Source organism: Scyliorhinus torazame, chromosome 9 (assembly GCF_047496885.1).
Source record: "Scyliorhinus torazame isolate Kashiwa2021f chromosome 9, sScyTor2.1, whole genome shotgun sequence".
Classification (NCBI taxonomy): Eukaryota; Metazoa; Chordata; class Chondrichthyes; order Carcharhiniformes; family Scyliorhinidae; genus Scyliorhinus; species Scyliorhinus torazame.
Window position 1 is genome coordinate 188,196,895 of NC_092715.1, and position 20,700 is coordinate 188,217,594.

At 50.0% G+C, this 20,700-nt stretch overlaps 1 protein-coding gene across 5 annotated transcripts in view; it reads right to left on the minus strand.

Moving 5' to 3' along the window:
* Positions 1-20,700, minus strand: part of spata6l (spermatogenesis associated 6-like) — a 156,799-nt gene that overhangs the window by 127,039 nt on the left and 9,060 nt on the right. For 4 of the 5 annotated variants that reach the window (XM_072516908.1, XM_072516906.1, XM_072516907.1 and 1 more), the window contains exon 3: positions 8,760-8,897. The exons of the other annotated variant lie outside the window; for it this stretch is intronic. In XM_072516908.1, coding sequence (XP_072373009.1) covers positions 8,760-8,897 — 138 coding nt within the window. The remainder of the gene's footprint in view (positions 1-8,759; positions 8,898-20,700) is intronic. 5 annotated transcript variants of the gene reach the window in all.

A 20,700-nucleotide genomic window follows, 5' to 3' on the forward strand; every position in this document is an offset into this window, starting at 1 on the left:
CAGCCCAAGTACAGTCTGTTCCAGTCTAGACATTCCAGAGGAGGACCTTTGTTTGAAGGGCTGGACAGAGCTTAGAGAGAGAGAGAATCAATTAATAATCTTCATTAATGTCACAAGTAGGCCCCCAGTCGCCACATTCGCCTGTTCGAGTACACAGAGGGAGAATTCAGAATGTCCAATTCATCCAACAAGCAAGTCTTTCAGGACTTGTGGGAGGAAACCGGTGCACCCGGAGGAAACCCATGCAGAGAACATGCAGACGCTGCACAGGCAGTCACCCAAGCCGGGATTCGAACTTGGGTCCCTGGAGCTGTGAAGCAACAGTGCTAACAACTGTGCTCCTGCCCAATTTGGTACACAGAGAAGAATGTGAGCAGCCATGAGACAGGTCATGAAATCTGCTCCACAAAGAAGGAAGTAAAGTCACCTAGAGAGGTAATGAAGGAAGCTGTTCCAAATTTTAGACTTCAGGAAAGGGTTCTAAAGGAACTTTACTTACAGCTGAGAATTGCTTCGTAAGTACAAGAATCATCTTTGCCTGTCTATGTAAGTGGAAAGAGAGTTGTGTGTTATTTAGAGTGATGTTTAATGGGAACTAACTCGTGTTAAGGTTAAGAAACTGCAGGCAATCTTTTAGTGTTAGAACTGAAGTAAAAGTTTAAATATTGTTTTCTTTTCTTTTGTTTTAATAAAGTTTTGTTTATAAAATAGTCAAAGCCCTATTTCTTGTATTCTCACTCCAAGAACAAATCGATTTTTCTGCGCAGTATTTTTCTGCGCAGTTTGTTGCAGTATCTTAGCCATTGTTGCATGCTAACCAGGTGTCCATAACAGATCATAGATGCCCTTTACAGCAGAACAGCTCAACTCATTAGTTTTGGTATCACTGCAAGCTAGCAAATTGATAGATTCAATGGCTTCTGGGGTTCCCCAACTTATTGAGCACAATTGTTAGCATCCACGGAATGTTGATAGTGCCCATGAAACACCCACTTTAGCCATCTCAATATGCTTAAGTGCAGCTAGTTGCCGTCATGGCTTCAACTTCATCCATTTCCTTGGCATGAATTCTTTAGAGCAAAGGATGAGGAGCTCCACAGATGATTTGTGGGTGACAAAGCACCCCTATCAACGGGGCACGAACCTTAGCACAAGAGTGTTACAATAAGGCTGGTAATAGAGACGTTCAAGGGAATGTTGATAGTATGTTATTGTTACCGGGACAGGTCAAGAAAGGATCTTCATTGTTCTCCAGATTGGATGTCCAAAGTACTGCCAGATTGTTGTGCCCATTATAATATTGCCATTCAGGAAGGACTAAACTTGGCCTTAACCAAGGAGGGGGGCTTGGCTCTGACAGATCTAGAACCAAATAAAGTAGACCATCAAGATAACCTGAACAGTCCTCGAGTCATTACGACTAATGAGGAATTTGGCCCATCGTGTTCATGCCAGCTCCATAGATAAATCCAGTTAATCCCATTCCCCTGTTCGATCCCTGTAGCTCTGTAATTTTATTTCCCTCAAGTGCCTATCCAATTTTTTAGAAATCATTGATCATCACCACTTCCACCATCCTCATAGACAGTTAAGAGTGGCAAGATATCCAGTTTTCGCCAGACACCCAGATTTCACTGCAGTAGCGTCCGTTCTGGTGTCAGATGGCCTTTGATCTGGTATTTCAAAAGCTTGCTAATTCACACTGTATGCAATGCCACACAGCCCAGCCAAGGAAAGGTCTGGTCATTTCCAGACATTCACTGCCAATGTAGTGATGAATCTGAAATGAAAAATAGAAGAATCAACCTGTTAACAGCTGGGCAGCTTCCTTGGCTAAATTTGGCTCATTCCCCCTCCTGATCTTTTCCTGGTCAGCGAGTGTGCTCATGCAAAAATGTCTGACCAGAAAAGTCCTGCATCCTACTGATGCTGCCCTCAGCATGATCTACCAGTCTCACTGGCTAATACCAATACCTGTCATTCAAAATCATTTCCAGGTTGGCGAGTGCCTGGGAAATAAGTTCCCAGAGTCCACATCTACATCCTAACACACACACTTTTCACCAATTCAAAATACGGAAAGGCTGCTTGAAAGGTCAAAAGATAACGATTTTGCAGCAAAATGCAGGAAATGAGAGCGTCATGTCTTCTGCACTTTACGTCGATGTAATATCGATGTCAGCCATTGAGGAAAGGGAGATGTGAAACAGCACATCTTATCAGAGAAGCACAATATAAACACTCCAAAAGTGCAGGTACATCATCATTGAGCTCTGTTTTTAAATCCCCCAGTCCTTCCTTAAAATGATAGCAGAATGCTGCTGAATTCTGTAAATGCCGTGAGGCACCAACAGTCTTCAGAGTATTGAGTGCAGCACAAAAGTTGATAAAAGGCGGTGACAGCGACTCATTCATGGTGAGAGGCTTGCTTGTGGGAAAACAAAGGCAAAAGCACGGAGCAAATATGTTCAGGTGCCATATTCTGTACAGGAGCATTTAGATCGCATTAAAGCAATCTATATTTTCAGCAACCGATGCCTCAACAACAAAGTGTTGCCTCTTAGTTTTGAGATATTCTGATTTTGAGAATGCAGTCTGGCATTTACAGTTGGATTTCTATACTGATAGCCAGAAATATATTCCAAACTTTGATCTCCGCATAGGGAGACTTTACATATATTCAACGCAAGTGTTAATTATGCAAAGTACATGTGTTTACCAAAAACTGAAAGGTGCTCAAATGGACACTGTTGCAGCCAATTGTTTGGCTCAAATTCTCAATGAAACAAGATACCCTATGTTGCTAACTTTGGCTGTTTCTTAATTTAGCTCTGTTTAATTAAGTTTGCTCAAGAGTCGCCAGGTATCTTTCGACACCGCCACAAGGTTCAGAACCGAATACTGATCAATGACTCGATACACCAGTTAGTAAGTTCAAAAGCAATGCTCATTTATTTACACACAGTCAAATCTACTCATACATAAACTCGACAAACTAAACTACCACTATTACTAAAGCCTATACTTAGCTTCGGGTGCCCACTCAGTCAGAGGAACAATGGCCATTGCTCGGTTCTGAGGCTGCTGGGTTGAGCTGTTTGCAGGGTAGCAACTAGGAGCATCTATCTCGTAGCATGCATTGACTTGGAACTTACTTGGTCTGATGTAGCTGCGAGGCTGGTCTCTCTCTTTGCTGAGAGCCAAAGCCAAAGGAGAAAGATTCTTCCTTGGGGAATACCTTTTATACTAAAAAGGGCTTTGTGCGCTTTTGGGCGGGCCTTGAACTTGGCCTCAATTAATTGGGGCTTTCCCAATTGGTCGTATCGATCTTCCTCCAATAGAGGGGTGGTTCCCTGATTGCTGGGCGTGTCCTAGGCGACTGTTGGTCTGCTTTGTTTTAGTCTCTTCTGGCACCGGGGTGTCTGCCTTAACATTGTGTATCTGAATGTTTCCCTTTTGTCCCCGGAGATGGCTCATTAGTATGTAGATTGCTTAGCAGCGTCTGTCCTGTCTGAGAGCTTAAGGCTCTAATCAACACAGACCTTGCACCTGCTCGTTTCTTAGTATTGTCCAATTTTCCCTGCATTCTTTGCAAGTGTCAATTTTGTAATCGGGACGTGGCCAACCCAGATGGCTACACCTTGTAGAAACATTGATGTTGATGTAGAAAACATCATTCCCAAGACAAATGTTTCCGTCAGAATTTCTGCAGATAATGGAGGGATTTTTGGGTTTGTTGACGTGGAGGGGTGTAACCCATTAAGGCACGTTGCCACCAGACGGCTTTCTCTACTGCTGGCTATGGAAAATTGCTGAAAGGCAGGAAATCTATAACAAGTTACTTTTAGAGTATAGGTCAGGAAGAGTACTCCAAAATACGAGGGGTATACTTCAGAGACATGGGCGTTGCCAACAAAATGGTTTCACTTTCCTTTTCTCAGCAATGCTCTGAAACTATTCATTGATTGTATTGATGTTTTAGAATACAAGTTGTTCATTCTTCTTTCGGTGTAGGAGTTGATGAGTGATATCGATAAAACTCTGGGGAGAGGAATTCTGATATTTGACGGTGCATGGCAGACAGAAGCAATTAACACTGGATGTGGTTGATAATGTGAGAGAGACTTTTTAAACTTTCTGTAAGCTGTGAAGTATTTGAGATACAAGTATGATTTGTCTGAAACCAGTTTATGCTGAAGCCCAAATTAGCACCTGCAAATACAGTTTCTTCTGAAGAGTTTTGCAATTTTAAAGCAGTTGACATAGACATGCTGCACAAAGACTTGGGCATCGGAAGAAGTATACAGCAATGTGAACAAACTATATAGCTATGTAAATAGGCTGGAAAGCCAGCAAATTCAGGTTCTGGCAAATGATCCGAGACCCTGCACTATAAATACATCATAATTTCTTGATTCATGTGGAATTCTGACCAGTCTTGGTCACTGTACTTATGAAAAACAAATAAGCAAAGGAATTTATTTTAGAAATCAGGGGCGGGATTCTCCGACCCCCCTGCCGGGTTGGAGAATCGCTGGGGGGCGGCGTGAATCCCACCCCCGCCAGCTGCCGAATTCTCCGGCGGCGGGGATTTGGTGGGGGGCGGAAATTGCGCCGGTCAGGGCCTGCTGGCAGCGACCCCGCCGGCGATTCTCTGGCCCGCGATGGGCCGAGTGGCCGCCCGCTTTAGGCATAAATTACAACAGGTACTTACCGGCGGGATCGGGCTGCGCAGGCGGCCTCCGGGGTCCTCAGGGGTCGCGGGGGGGATCTGGCCCTGGCCTGGCCCGCGATCGGGGCCCACCGATCCACGGGCGGGCCTGTGCCGTGGGGGCACTCTATTCCTCAGCGTCGGCCGCTGTAACAGTCCGCGATTGCCGACGTGGAGATGATCCCCCTTACGCATGCACTGGGATGACACCAGCACATGCTGGCACTCCCGCGCATGCGCCAACTCACACCGGCGGAGGCCCTTCGCTACCGGTTGGCGTGGCGCCAAGCCCCTTCCGCGCCGGCTGGCCCGGCGCAAACCACTCCGGCGCTGGCCTAGCACCTGAAGGTGCGGAGGATTCTGCACCTTCAGGGCGGCCCGACGCCGGAGTGGTTCACGCCACTCCTTCGCGCCGGAGTTGCCCGCCCCGCCGGTTCGCGGAGAATCACGCCCCATGTGTACGGGATGTACAGAAAGAGAAAGTACTCCCTTATATGTCTATCTTGCATTCACAGATGAGGACAAAGAGGAGGGGAATGGAAATCACTGGACTTTATCTACCATTACTAAGCCGCTGGCCATCTGATTGGGGTGGCAGCCCTTGGGAGGTGGGCCATCATCCTTAATTGCGACCCTGGTGGCAGCCATTTAATTTAGCCACTGCTGGGGATATACCTCCCTGGAATCTGCTGCCAGTCAAAAGAGGGCTACCTCCTGGTTTTGGGCCTGGTGGTGGGACACCTCTGCCATCATTGTGAATCTATTATAGAGGCAAATACACTCATGCAAAAACATGCTAATACTGATAAAACAACATTTACAGATGATATCAGAAAGAAGCTCTTCAAATTGGAAGTGCTGTCTCACAGACTTGTCAAGCAACAGCCTGCCATAGTCATACTCACAGAATCATACCTTACAGACAACATCCCAGACACCACTATCACCATTTCTGGGTATGTCCTGTCACACCTATAAGACAGACCCAGCAGAGGTGGCAGCACAGTGGTATACAGTCGAGAGGGAGTTGCCCTGGGGGTCCTCAACATCGACTCTGGACCCCATGAACTCTCATGGCTTCAGGTTAAACATGGGTGAGGAAATTTCTTGCTGATTAGTACTGTCCACCATCAACTTATGAATCAGTACTCCTCCATGTTGAACACTACCTGCAGGATGCACAGAGGATGGCAAGGGTGCAGATTATACTCTGGGTGGGGGACTTCAATGTCCATCATCAAGACTGGCTTGGTAGTACCATCAAAGACCAAGCTGGCCGGATCCTAAAGCACATAGCTGCTAGATGAGACTGCAGCAGGTGGTGAGGGAATCAACAAGAGGGAAAAACACACTTGACCTTATCCTCACCAACCTGCCTGCTGCAGATACATCTGTCCATGACAGTATGGGAAGAGGAGACCACCGCACAATCTTTAGAAACAATAGAAAAGTTACAGCACAGAAGGAGGCCATTTGGCCTCAAAATCCTGGAACTTCCCAATGGGAATACCTACACCACATAGACTGCAGCCATTCAAGAAGGCAGCTCACCACCATTAGGGAAGTTCCAGGATTTTAAACTCAACTACTGTGAACGGAGTCAGGATGGTGAGTGACTTGGTGCTGCTCTCATGTGTCTGCGGTCCTTGTCCTTCTAGATGGTAGGGATTGTGGGTTTGGAAGATGCTGCCTAGGAAACTTTGCTGTGTTCCTGCCGTGCATCTTCTAGATAGTTTTCTCAAGGGCAAGTAGGGATGGGCAATAAATGTTGGCCTAGCCAGCGATGCCCACATCCCATAAATAAATTAAAGAAAGCAGGGTCAGCATCAACTGCAATGGCTATCTGCTCCAAATGCCTTTGTTTTATCTGTTTAGAGAGTCCAATAGCCCCTTGTGGTTAGCGAGCCTCTCTCCTCCTGTCCAGCTTCTGTGCCAAAGCCTCCAGTCTCGAGTTGGAAAATGGAGGAGGCCGGTTGACTCCCCTGTTGTGTCAGAGTGCCTCTTCTTGCAGGTCAAATACTCTTCACAAGCCACTGGCAGTACCTGCTCATGTCAAATTGCACCTCTGCTTTAAGAGATGCAGGCTAGCCTGAACTTATGCCATTTTACGTTCTGAGCCAGGCAATTGCGCACACCAACAGGCACCATGAAATTTGTGTGCTGTTTGCACTGGAATCCACAAGCATGAGTTAATTAGGCATTGTGATCCAAACGCCTGTGTTCAAAGTTTCTTGCATTTTACTGTCACTGGGCACAATTCAATGGAATTTTTTCTAGGTGTGATTTTGGGCATGTTTGGTGAGGTGTTTCTCGATGGCTGTGTTGTGAGCCTGTTTAATAGAAGGATGTAGATATGGGTGAAGTGGAAATGGAAGTGAGACAGAGAGACTCCCACTCACTATGCCCCCCAGTCTAAATTCCCTCCTCCAGTGAACCTCCAAAGCTCGTCTTGACCACTGATTATTGAAACCGCTAATTATATTTCTCTGTTAAAAGAATTATCCTTCTTTTAACTGTAGTCTCCCATTTGGCATAATGATTTGCAGAAACAGCTGCTGTTGTTTCTGCATTTCCTGATGCCTCCAACTTCTTCCTTCCCCCTTTCTCCTGGTTTTGTCCCTCTTGCTCCTACCTCTCCTTTTTTTGCCACATTTCTGCCTCAGTTTCTTCCCTTTCCATCTTCCCATCTACTATCCCTCTCCCATCTTCTCCTCCTGTCTGCTCCATCTTTCATTTCCTCTCTCGCTCTGCTTCTCCTCTACTGTCCCTCCCTTTACCTCCTATCTTCACCTCCCTATCCTTTCCCCTTCCAAGTCTCCTCTGCTTCTCCCCACTACCATTTCTACCTCCCATATCTACCTCCTTCCCTGCCTTGGTACAAGCATCTTGTTGCAATCTAACCCTGCATAAACTGGATACTGTGCTTGGTTTCAACTTCTTGTGTGCTTTTCAAAAAATTTTTATTTGAAATATGTACACCAAAAAATGGTCAATTCAAATGCCTTTCATGATCATGGGACGTCTTAAAGCACTTTACAGCCAATGAAGTACTTTTTGAAGTATTGTCACTGTTGTAGTGTAGGAAATGCAGCAGCAAACTCCCAGAAAAAGCAGTGTGATAATAACCAGATAATTTACCTCTATGATGTTTGATTGAGGGATACATATTGGCCAGAACAAGTGGACAGGATAACTCCTGCTCTTTTTGTAATAGCGCTGTTGGTGTAAACCTACTGCTTTGGTAACATGCAGGGATATGAATTAATGCCTGCTTATTTTCTGCTTTGGCGGGATACTTGGCTAGGTAAATTAATGCTTGCTTTTAAGTTGCCACGAATGGTGATTTCTGCTGAGACAGTGAACTTTGGACTAAGAGTGACTCATGAGAAATGTATCCCCCAAAGACAATGGGTCAGTGATGACCAGTGCTCCACGGACTGCAGAAGCTGTTATTCGAAGCTGTCAAAACAGCTGCGAGAGGAAGGGGGACCTCCAGTTACAGCATCCAGGACTGGCAACTCATGACCTTATGACTGGCAACTCATGACCTTATGTAATCATGCGCGCAACAGATCGATTGGACGAATGTAAACTACTGTGTAAAGAGTTGATAACTATATATGGAATGAACTGCGATACAAAGAGAATTGATTGGCAGTATGTAAATGAGAATACAAACTAATTCTGCTTTTAAAAGTGTATATAACCCAGTTTAAACCACAGCTCAGGGAGAAAGTGTACCGGCAAGACTGAGGGGTCGAGGACCTTTCTCCCAGTGCTCTGCAACAATAAATTGCTTCTTTTGCTCACGTTAAGGTCTACTTGTGAATATTTTCATGCAACAGCGCCATGGGATCATTTATGTTCACTTAAGAGGGTAAATGGGGTCATGGTTTAATATTTCATCCAAATGAAGTTCCCTCCCACAGTGCAGTACTTCTTCAGTACTGCATTAAAGTTTCAGCCTGGATGTTTGTGCTCAAATACTGCAGTGCGACTTGAACCGAGAACTTTGTGACAGCAGAAATAATTGTTACTTTACACTCACCTTTTCAAATTGAATTCTTTCATGAATAAGAAGTGGGAATACTGGCATAACACACTTTGTCTTCCAGTACTGACCGAGCACACGAATATTTATGTAGACATCGTCTCTCCTTGATAAAATCACACCCGGACATGTTACCTTAATAAAGAAATTAAAGTACAGTAACAGCTCAAGTAATATCTAAAAGTAAACATCAATTTTTAAAATTCTTTTTCATGTCCCTTTGTAAAGCAAGAAAGAGCACTGAAAATCAATTTGAAATCTATTTGCATCTAATTATTAAAAGCTTGAGACTGTATGAATTAATTATGATGCTACCAATTTTGTGTCGTCACTAAGGATGGCCTAAGGTTTATGCACCTTTTTGGATTTTTGTTATTAGATATTATGTAAATTGTTATAATGACTTCTGACTGGTGTATGATCTCAGTGGCAATCATTTGACTGCTGCCCCATTATGCTGACTGAAGGCTGCTAAGGTTTGTCACCAATTGAGAACCCACAGGCAATGTGATGTTGCAGGTATACTCGGATCAGATTTGTTCTTCATGCTATCAGGTTTTGTTGCTTTTTGCAGCCGACTCTTCTGATGTAGGTATATTTAATGTTGTGCAGATATTTGAGCAGGTGGAGCATGAGAAACAATAGTTTTGTAGGATACAAATGAGTCCGAACTGAGTTAGTAAAGAGAATCTTGGTTTATTGCAAAGTAATTATATTTACAATGTACATCAGGACCCTGCCAGGTCTGCTCGGTCGGTGCCATGATAATAATAATCTTTATTGTCACAAGTAGGCTTAAATTAACACTGCCATGAAGTTGCAATGAAAAGCCCCTAGTCGCCACATTCCGGCACCTGTTGGGGTACAGAGAGGGAGAATTCAGAATGTCCAATTCACTTAAAAGCACGTCTTTCGGGAATTGTGGGAGGAAACCGGACCCGGAGGAAACCCACACAGACAGGGGGAGAGCGTGCAGACTCTGCACAGACAGTGGCCCAAGCCGGGAATTGAACCTGGGACCCTGGCGCTGTGAAACAACAGTGATAACCACTGTACTACCATGCCACCTTTTATACATGGCCGAATTTATACAGATCTTAATCATGAATAATCTAGGGTTCCTTGTCCCCTTAGCAGGGGCACTCGTATTCGGCAAGATTCACGGGGAGACTGATTGCTCCAACCCCAAAGGTCTTGTGTGTGTTATAACATCCACCCCCCCCCCCCCAAATCCAAAGACTCTTCTAACAACTGCAGAGTAGGAGCTTGACGGACCTTATTTACACTTGGCTGTGCTTCTTGCACTCAACATGCAGGATTTGGCGGCGTATATCTGGAAGGCGAACGCCGCTTCCGATCGGAACGTCGTGGTGAATGCACTGTTGCACTGCTTGTTCCCTGTCAGAGACCTCCGACATCTGGGTTTCCATGTCAGAATCCGTATCTATGATCTCTCACATTTCAGCGTCTTGACCCTCTTGGGGTCTTTGGGCATCGGATTTGGTTTGAATGTAACTTTCCTTTCCTGAGGAGCTGTGTGTAAAGAACTGGTTGTTTGGACCGTATGTAATGGAGGTGCTTTCTCATGATGCAACCTTGTGCCTGAACTTAATAAGGTACCTGCCCTGCCCTGCCTTGCGGACGATTGTCTCGGAGATCCACTGGGCGTCATCTGCAAAGTTTCGAACATAGACTGCGTCGTCTGGTATAAAGAGTCGAGGCAGTTTTCATCGAACAGCTCCTGGCTGTGGCGTACTTTCCCGTCTATATCAGGGAAAACCTTACTAAGATGGGTTTGAAGCCTCCAGCCTGTTAGCAATTCAGCCGGCACCATCCCGATCGTGGCATGTTGAGTAGTCCTACAACAGAAGAAGAATCTGGCCAGTTTCATGTCCATCAACCCTGAAGTCTGCTTTTTTAGTCCTAGTTTGAATATTTATACCTCCCTTTCTGCCAGCCTGAAGCCGGGTGATACGGGGCTGTACGGATGTGCCGCACCCAGTTAGCCTTCAGGAACCCGGAGAATTCTTCACTTGTGAAAGGCTTTCCATGATCGGTAACCACTACCTCTGGGATACCATGTGTACTGAAAGACAAACACAACTTTTCAATGGTCGCTATTGAGGTGGTTGCCAACATCTTATGGACATCCAACCACAAGAGTGGGCATCTATCAAGAGGAAGAACATCGAGCCTTGAAACAGGCTGGCAAAGTCACCGTGTAACTGCACACACAGTCACCCCGACCATTCCCATGGGTAAAGGGGCACGGCTGGCTGGAATTTCTCGTGTTCCTGACATCTGCTGCACTGCTGGGCTACTCTCTCGATCTCAGCATTCAGTCCCAGTCACCAAACATAGCTACGTGCTAGCATTTTCATTTTTTGACACCGATGGGTGCCCGTTGTGTAGATCCCTCAGGATTACATCCTGGCTCATGCCTGAGATGACGACGGGCATACCCCACAACAGGATGCCATCTTCCACACTAAATTCAGACATCTTCGTCGAGAATGCCTAGAACTCGCCTATGCTGACCCTCATATAGGACTACGTGCCGAACCTTCGAAAGGACTGGGTCAGTCTGTCTACTCACGGATTTGGGATGCTGTAATAGGCAACAAATCCATAAAGTTGAGTGAGGCCATTGCCTCGTCACTCCTGGGAGGAGAAGGAGGGCATATTGGCAAAGGATTATTACATCCGCATTTGCGATCTGGGTGCCGCGACAATGCTCAAGTGAGTACTCGTAGAGGGCAGCATGGTGGTGCAGTGGTAGCACTGCAGTCTCACGGCGCCGAGGTCCCAGGTTCGATCCCAGCTCTGGGTCACTGTCCGCGTGGAGTTTGCACAGTCTCCCCGTGTTTGCGTGGGTTTCGCCCCCACAACCCAAAGATGTGCAGGGTAGGTGGTTTGAACACGCTAAATTGCCCCTTAATTGGAAAAAATGAATTGGGTACTCTAAATTTTTTTTTAAAAAGTGAGTACTCGTAGGCGGCCAGCAGGAGGGCCCAATGCTGGATCCTGGGGGAGGTAATGGACGGAATTGCCTCGTCTTCTTTAAAAAGACCAAGTAATGACTTGTGGTCTGTGATGATCGTGAAATCTCGACCGTACGCATATTGATGGAATTCCTTCACGGCGAAGACAACTGCCAAACTTTCTTTTTCAATTTGGGCATAATCGCACTTGGCCACGGCCAGGGTCGGGGAAGCGAAAGCAATCAACCTCTCTCTGCCATCTTCCATGTGATATGATAAATAGGTGCCAATGCCATACGGTCACGCATGCCATGTGACAATTAGCAGTTTGGCAGGATCATAATGTGTTAACAAGCCCGAGGAAGTCAATTGTTTTTTTCACTTTAGTGAACACTGCTTCCTGTTGCTTTCTCAATGACCATTCCTGGTCCTTTTTTAAGAGGAGATGTAGGGGGGATGCTAACATTATCGCAAAGCCAGAGATGGACTTACCGTAATAGTTCACCAATCCCCACAAAAGACCATAGCTCCATGGTGTTTTCAGGGGTAGGAGCCTGCTGAATAGCACGTACCTTCTCTGCGGTGTAACCAGTCACAGTCCACTTGGTAGCCCAGGTGCACCACTTCCCTTGCATGGGAAACACACTTTTCTCTCCGCAAGCGAATGCCTGTATCCGAGAAACAACGGAGCACCTCACCAGAATTACTTAAATGTTCCTGTTCGATTTCTTCTGTCACCAACACGTCATCCAGATATACCTCCACTCGCGGAAACCCTTGTGGTATGTTTTCCATCACCCTCTGGAATGTGGCACAGGTCGATGACACTGATGCGCTATCAATTATGACGAGGCGAGAGTAGAGAGTAATCGAGGCTTCATTACACAGAGATGTGTGGCCTCCTACGGCTGCTGCCGAAATAGCTGCCGTTCGGAGAACGCACACATTTATACTCTGCCTACTGGGCGGAGCCAGCAGGCACGGATCTACCCCCATACCAGTAGCACAGGGGCCTTACTGTAATACCCTCGTATGCAGTGCAGTATATACAATATAATACAACAGTGGTGACTACCACATTCACCCCCTGTTAAAAATGAGTCCAGCGGGGGTGGTGGAAAATTATTTACATACAGGTTGTCATTAAAATTTCAGAGAAGGTTACAAATTTAGATGGTCGGGTGCCTTGATTAGTCATTGAGAGTGCCGCAGTGTGGTAGAGAGTAGGGTGTCGGCTCGGTTGTTGGAGACTCCGGGAGCCTGTCGACATCTTCTTCATCCCGGGTGGGACCAAGGGGAGGACGGATTGTCCTGGAGCGGGAGCTGTGTGGGGTGCGCTGGGGGAAGGGAGGGTGGTGCCGGGGCAGTGGGGGGTGTGTGTATGGGACTAAGCTGGTGCCAGGTCCCTGAGGGAGACTGTGTCTTGGCGGCCGTCGGGGTACGCTACGTAGGCGTACTGCAGGTTTGCGTGGAGTAGCTGTACCCTCTCAACCAACGGGTCTGCCTTGTGGAGCCGTACGTGCTTGCGGAGGAGAATGGGTCCTGGCGCTGCCAGCCACGTTGGGAGCGAAACCACGGAGGTGGACTTCCTGGGGAAGGCAAAGAGACGTTCATCGGGGGTTTCGTTAGTTGCCGTGCACAGGAGCGACCGAATGGAGTGAAGTGCGTCGGGGAGGAGCTCCTGCCAGCGGGAGGCCGGGAGATTTCTGGACCGTAGGGCCAGCTGGACGGCCTTCCAGACCGTCCCATTCTCCCGCTACACCTTCCCGTTTCCCCGGAGGTTGTAGCTGGTCGTCCTGCTCGAGGCAATGCCCCTGTTGAGCAGGTACTGGCGCAGCTCATTGCTCATAAATGATCCCCCGCTCGCTGTGGACGCAGGCGGGGAAACCGAACAGAGCGAAGATGGTGTTGAGGGTGACGGTGGCAGACATCATATCGGGGCATGGGATGGCGAAGGGGAATCTGGAATATTCGTCGACCACATTGAGAAAATACGTGTTGCGGTCGGTGGAGGGGAGGGGCCCTTTGTAGTCCACGCTGAGTCGTTCAAAGGGGCGGGAGGCCTTCACCAGGCGCACACGGTCTGGCCGGTAGAAGTGCGGTTTACACTCCGCGCAGACCTGGCGGTCTCTGGTGATAGCCCTGACTTCCTCGATGGAGTGCGGCAGATTGCGGGCCTTAGTGAAGTGATGAAAGCGGGTCACCCCTGGGTGACAGAGATCATCGTGCGGGGTCTGGAGTCGGTCCACTTGTGCGCTGGCACATGTACCTCGGGACAGGGCATCAGGGGGCTCGTTGAGCTTACCGGGGCGGTACAAAACCTCGTAATTAAAGGTGGAGAGCTCGATCCTCCACCTCAAGATCTTATCATTTTTGATCTTACCTCGCTGTGTGTTGTTAAACATGAAGGCAACCGACCGTTGGTCTGTAAGGAGAGTGAATCTCCTGCCGGCCAGGTAATGCCTCCAATGCTGCACAGCTTCAACGATAGCTTGGGCCTCCTTTTCGATAGAGATGCTGAATTGCGGAGGCATGGAGGGTGCGGGAAAAGAATGCCACGGACCTGCCTGCCTGGTTGAGGGTGGCGGCCAGAGCGACGTCTGATGCATCGCTCTCGACTTGGAAGGGGAGAGTCTCGTCGACCGCGTGCATCGCGGCCTTGGTGATGTCGACCTTGATACGGTTGAAGGCCTGGTGAGCCTCGCCCGTCAGTGGGAAAGCAGTGGAGTGAATGAGTGAGCGGGCCTTGTCTGCTAGCTCTGGGCATAGTACGAAAAGAACCCCAGGCATCGTTTGAGGGCCTTGTGACAGTGGGGAAGAGGGAGATCCATGAGGGGGCACATGCGATTGGAGTCGGGCCCTAGAACTCTGTTCTGAACCACATAGCCGAGGATGGCTAATCGGTTTATGCTGAACACACACTTCTCCTTGTTGTAGGTTAGGTTGAGGAGTTTGGCGGTGTGGAGAAATTTGGAAAGGTTAGCGTCGTGGTCCTGCTGGTCGTGGCCGCAGATGGTGACATTATCCAGGTACAGGAAAGTGGCCCACAGTCACACCCGTCAACCATTCGATCCATCCCCGTTGGAAGACCGAGACCCTGTTAGTAACGCCGAAGGGAACCCGAAGGAAATGGTAAAGGCAGCTGTCCACTTCAAAGCCTTGCGAATGGGGAGCTGGTGGTAGGCAGATTTCAGGTCCACTGTCGAGAAGACCCGGTACTGTGCAATCTGATTGACCATATCAGATATGCGTGGGAGGGGGTACGCGTCGAGCTGCGTGTACCGACTGATGGTCTGACTGTAGTCAACTACCATCCTGTTTTTCTCCCCCGTTTTCACCACTATCACTTGGGCTCTCCAGGGGCTGTTGCTGGCCTCGATGATACCTGATGAAGGTCATGTCCTGGGCGCTGCACCGTCTGCTCCTGGTGGCGACGGATTTGCAATCCGAGGTGAGGTTTGCAAACAGAGAAGGCGGGTCGACCTTAAGAGTCGTGAGGCCGCATACAGTAAGGGGTGGTAGGGGCCCACCAAATTACATGGTTAGGCTCTGGAGGTTGCACTGGAAATCCAGGCCGAGTAGCAAGGCAGTGCAGTGATTGGGGAGAACGTAGAGCCGGAATCCGCTGAATTCTACGCCCTGGATGGTGAGGGTGGCGATGCAGTACCCCCGGATCGACACAGAGTGGGATCCAGAGGCCAGTGAGATTCTTTGGTTAATTGGGTGTACCGCGAGGGAGCAGCGCCTTACCATATCGGGGTGGATGAAGCTCTCAGTGCTCCCGGAGTCCAGAAGGCAGGATATCTCATGCCCGTCGACCTTCACCTTTGTCGACGCTGTCGCGAGGTTGTGCGGTCGGGACTGGGTGATCGTGACGGAGGCGAGACGCGGCTGGTCGTCGGCGGTTGCAGGCGATGAGCGGCCCGATGAAGTGCCCGACGGGCAGGGGTCCTGAGGCGGGAAAGATGGCGGCGCCCACGGGCCGCACGTGTCCTGGGGCAGGCAAGGTGGCTCCGCCCATTGGTTGTGAGGCAAGCAAGATGGCGTTGCCCACAGGCCGCACGTGTTGTGAGGGGAGCAAGATGGCGGCTCCCACGGGCCGCACGTGGTCTGAGGCGAGAAAGATGGCGGCGCCCACTGGCTGCACGTGGGGGGGGGTGCAGGGACAATAGTGGCGATCGAGTGGGCCTGCAACACTGCAGCAAAATGTCCTTTCTTGCCGCAAGCCTTGCAGAGTCGCTCCACGCCGGGCAGCACTGCCGGGGGTGTTTTGTCTGTCCGCAGAAGTAGCACTTGGGTCCCCCGGGGTTGGTTGGCTGCCGCGCGGTGCAGGCGTGGGGCGGTCGCTGATGGGATCCACAATGGGGTGGCCGCTGGTGGGGTCCACGATGCCCAGGAAGGGTGAGCCGTGTGGTCGGGGATATACGCCTATACGTTGCGTGAGGCGACTGTGAGCAAGAGCGCTAGTTTCTTGGTCGCCACAAGGTCAAGCGTAGCCCCTTCTAAGAGGCACTGGCGGATGTAGGCCGTCCCTATGTCCGTAATGAACGCGTCTCTCATTAGCATGTTAGAATGTTCAGTGGCCAAAACGGCCTGGCCATCACAGTCTCTCACCAGGGCGAGCAGAGCACGCCAGAAATCTTCCACAGACTCACCGGGAAGTAGGTGCCGCGTGGACAGGAGGTGCCTGGCGTAGATCTTGTTGGTCTGCTGAGCGTAGTTCTCCTTTAGTAGCGCCATGGCCTATGCATAGGTTGACGTGTCCTGGATGAGGGGAAAGACATCGGAGCTCAGCCGCGTGTACAGAATCTGGAGCTTCTGTGCTTCTGGGATTGGGTCTGTCGCAGATCTGATGTATGCTTCAAAGCAAGCTAGCCAATGTGCAAAGTCCTTTTTGGCATTGTTTGCTTGAGGATGCAGCTGCAGCTGTAATAAATTGATTCACTATCAATTACGACGAGATGAGAGTAGAGAGTAATCGAGGCTTTATTACAGAGATGTGGCCTCCTACAGCTGCTGTCAAAATGGCTGCAGTTCAGAGAGCACACACGGAGCCAGCAGGCAGGGGTCTACCCCCGTACGTGTAGTACAGGGGCCTTACCGTAATACCCTTATATGCAGTGCAGTATATACAATATAATACAACAGTGGTGACTACCGCAGACACTCCAAAGGGCAGTCTGGTGTACTTGTACAGGCCTCTCTGGGTGCTTATTGCGGCATGTTTTGTGAGGCAAGGTCCAATTCTAACTGCAAATACACATGCCTCATGCCAGGTTTGGTAAATCGGCCAATTTTGTTTATAGGTCCTTGATGCGAGGATTTGGGTAACAATCTAACCAGGAGGCCCTGGTGACCGTTAACTTATAGTCCCCACACAATCTGACCATTTTACCAGGTTTGAGCACCAGGACCACTGGAGCCATCCAATCGGCAAAACGCACCGGGCTGATGATCCCAAGTGCTTCGAGCCGGCTAAATTTGGCTTCAACTTTCGCGAACAAGGTGTAAGGGACCAGGCAAGCTCTGAAATTGGATTTGTTTATTGTCACGTGTACGAAGGTACAGTGAAAAGTATTTTTTTGTGAGCAGCTCAACAGATCATTAAGTACATGAAAAGAAAAGGAAATAAAAGAAAATACATAATAAGGCAAAACAAGGTACACAATGTAACTACATAACACCGGCATTGGGTGAAGCATAAGGGGTGTAGTGTTAATGAGGTCAGTCCATAAGAGGGTCGTTTAGGAGTCTGGTGACAGTGGGGAAGAAGCTGTTTTTGAATCTGTTTGTGTGTGTTCTCAGACTTCTGTATCTCCTGCTCGATGGAAGACGTTGGAAGAGTGAGTAAGCCGGGTGGGAGGGGTCTTTGCTTATGCTGCCCACTTTCCCCAGGCATCGGGAGGTGTAGATGGAGTCAATAGATGGGAGGCAGGTTTGTGTGATGGACTGGGCGGTGTTCACGACTCTCTGAAGTTTCTTGCAGTCCTGGGCTGAGCAGTTGCCATACCAGGCTGTGATGCAGCCAGATAGGATGCTTTCTATGGTGCATCTGTAAAAGTTGGTAAGAGTTAATGTGGATGTGGTAGTCACCACTGTTGTATTGTATACACTGCATGCGAGGGTATTACGGTAAGGCCCCTGTACTACAGGTACGGGGGGGTAGATCCCTGCCTGCTGGCTCCGCCCAGTAGGCGGAGTATAAATGTGTGGGCCCTCCAAGCTGCAGCCATTGCGGCAGCAGCTGCGGGAGGCTCCACATCTCTGCGTAATAAAGACTCGATTACTCTCTACTCTTGTCTCGTCGTAATTGATAGTGCATCAATTTATTATGCAGAGATTTTACAACACTCGATCTCTGCATCAAGTCAGATCGCCTGCAGCTGCATCCTCAAGCAGACAACGCCATGTCGGCCTTCGCACATTGGCTAGCTTGCTTTGAAGCATACATTGGATTTGCGACCGAACCACCCTCAGAGGCACAGAAGCCCCAGATTCTCTACACATGGCTGAGCTCCGATATTTATCCCCTCATCCGGGACGCGCCGCCCTATGCTAAGGCCATGGCGCTACTAAAGGAGAACTACACTCAAGAAGACTAACAAAATCTACGCCAGGCACCACCTGTCCACGCGGCATCAACTCCCCGGTGAGTCTGTGGAAGCTTTCTGGCGTGCCCTGCTCGTCCTGGTGAGAGACTGTGATTGCCAGGCCATTTCGGCCGCTGAACATTCTGACCTGCTACTTAGAGACGCGTTCGTTATGGGCATAGGTTCGGCCTACATCCGCCAGCGCCTCTTAGAAGGGGCTACCCTCGACCTCGCTGCGACCAGGAAACTAGCGCTCCCGCTCACAGTCGCCTCACACAATATACAGGCGTATGCCCCCGACCGCACGGCCCACCCATCCTGTGCATTGTGGACCCCGCCAGAGAACACCCCATCGTGGACCCCATCAGCGACCTCCCCCAGCCTACCCCAGACCTGCGCCGCGCGGCAGCCGACCAACCCCGGGAGACCCAGGTGCTACTTCTGTGGTCAGTCAAAACACCCCCGGCAACGCTGCCCGGCACGGAGCGCGCTCTGCAAAGCCTGCAGGAAGAAAAGGACATTTTGTTGCTGTGTGCCAGGCCCGCTCGATCGCCGCTATTGTCCCTGCACCCCCCACTTGCGACCCGTGGGCGCCGCCATCTTCCTCGCCTCAGACCCATGTGCAGCCCGTGCGGCCATCATGCTCCCCTCACAACACTTGCGGCCAGTGGGTGCCGCCATCTTGCCTGCCTCAGGACACGTGCAGCCCGTGGGCGCCGCCATCTTCCCCGCCTCAGGACCCCTGCTCATCGGGCACCTCATCGGCCCACTCATCACCATCAACTGCCGTCGACAAGCCACGTCTGACCTCCATCATGATCGACCAGTCCCGACCGCACAACCTCGCGACCGCGTCGACGACAGTGAAGGTCGACGAGCACAAGATATCCTGCGTTCTGGACTCCCGGAGCACCGAGAGCTTCATCCACCCCGATACGGTAAGGCGCTGCTCCCTCACCGTACAACCCATCAACCAGAGAATCTCCCTGGCCTCCGGATCCCACTCCATGTCGATCCGGGGGTATTGCATCGCCACCCTCACCATCCAGGGTGTAGGGTTCAGCGGCTTCCGGCCCTACGTCCTCCCCAACCTCTGTGCTGCCTTGCTACTCGAGCTGGACGTCCAGTGCAACCTCCAGAGCCTAACCCTGAAATTTGGCGGGCCCCTACCACCCCTTACTGTCTGTGGTCTCATGACCCTTAAGGTCGACCCACCTTCCCTGTTTGCGAACCTCACCTCGGATTGCAAACCCGTCGCCACCAGGAGCAGACGGTACAGTGCCCAGGACAGGACCTTCACCAGGTCGGAGATCCAGCGGCTGCTGCGGGAAGATATTATTGAGGTCAGCAACAGCCCCTGGAGAGCCCAAGTGGTAGTGGTGAAAACTGGGGAGAAAAACAGGATGGTCGTTGACTACAGTCAGACCATCAATCGTTACATGCAGCTCAACGCTTACCACCTCCCATGCATATCTGATATGGTCAATCAGATTGCACAGTACCGGGTCTTCTCGACAGTGGACCTGAAATCTGCCTACCACCAGCTCCCCATTCGCAAGGCGGACTGCCAGTACACCGCGTTTGAAGCAGACGGTCGCCTTTACCACCTCATTCGGGTTCCCTTCGGCGTCACTAACGGGGTCTCGGTCTTCCAACGGGAGATGGACCAAATGGTTGACTGGTACGGACTGCGGGCCACTTTCCCGTGCCTGGATAACGTCACCATCTGTGGCCACGACCAGCAGAACCACAACGCTAACCTTTCCAAATTCCTCCACACCGCCAAACTCCTCAACCTAACCTACCACAAGGAGAAGTGCGTGTTCAGCACGAACCAATTTGCCATCCTCGGCTATATGGGTCAGAACGGAGTTCTAGGGCCCGACCCCGATCGCATGCTCCCCCTCATGGAACTCCCCCTTCCCTACTGCCCCAAGGCCCTCAAACGATGCCTGGGGTTCCTCTCGTACTACGCCCAGTGGGTCCCTAACTATGCGGACAAGGCCCGCCCACGCATCCACTCCACTGGTTTCCCACTGACGGCCGAGGCTCACCAGGCCTTCAACCGTATCAAGGTCGACATCGGCAAGGCACGCGGTCGACGAGACGCTCCCCTTCCAAGTCGAGAGCGATGCATCAGATGTTGCTCTGGCCGCCACCCTCAACCAGGCAGGCAGGCCCGTGGCATTCTTTTCCCGCACCCTCCATGCCTCTGAAATTCAGCACCTCTATCGAAAAGGAGGCCCAAGCTACCGTTGAAGCTGTGCAGCATTGGAGGCATTCCCTGGCCGGCAGGAGATTCACTCTCCCCACAGACCAACGATCGGTTGCCTTCATGTTTAACAACACACAGTGGGGTAAGATCAA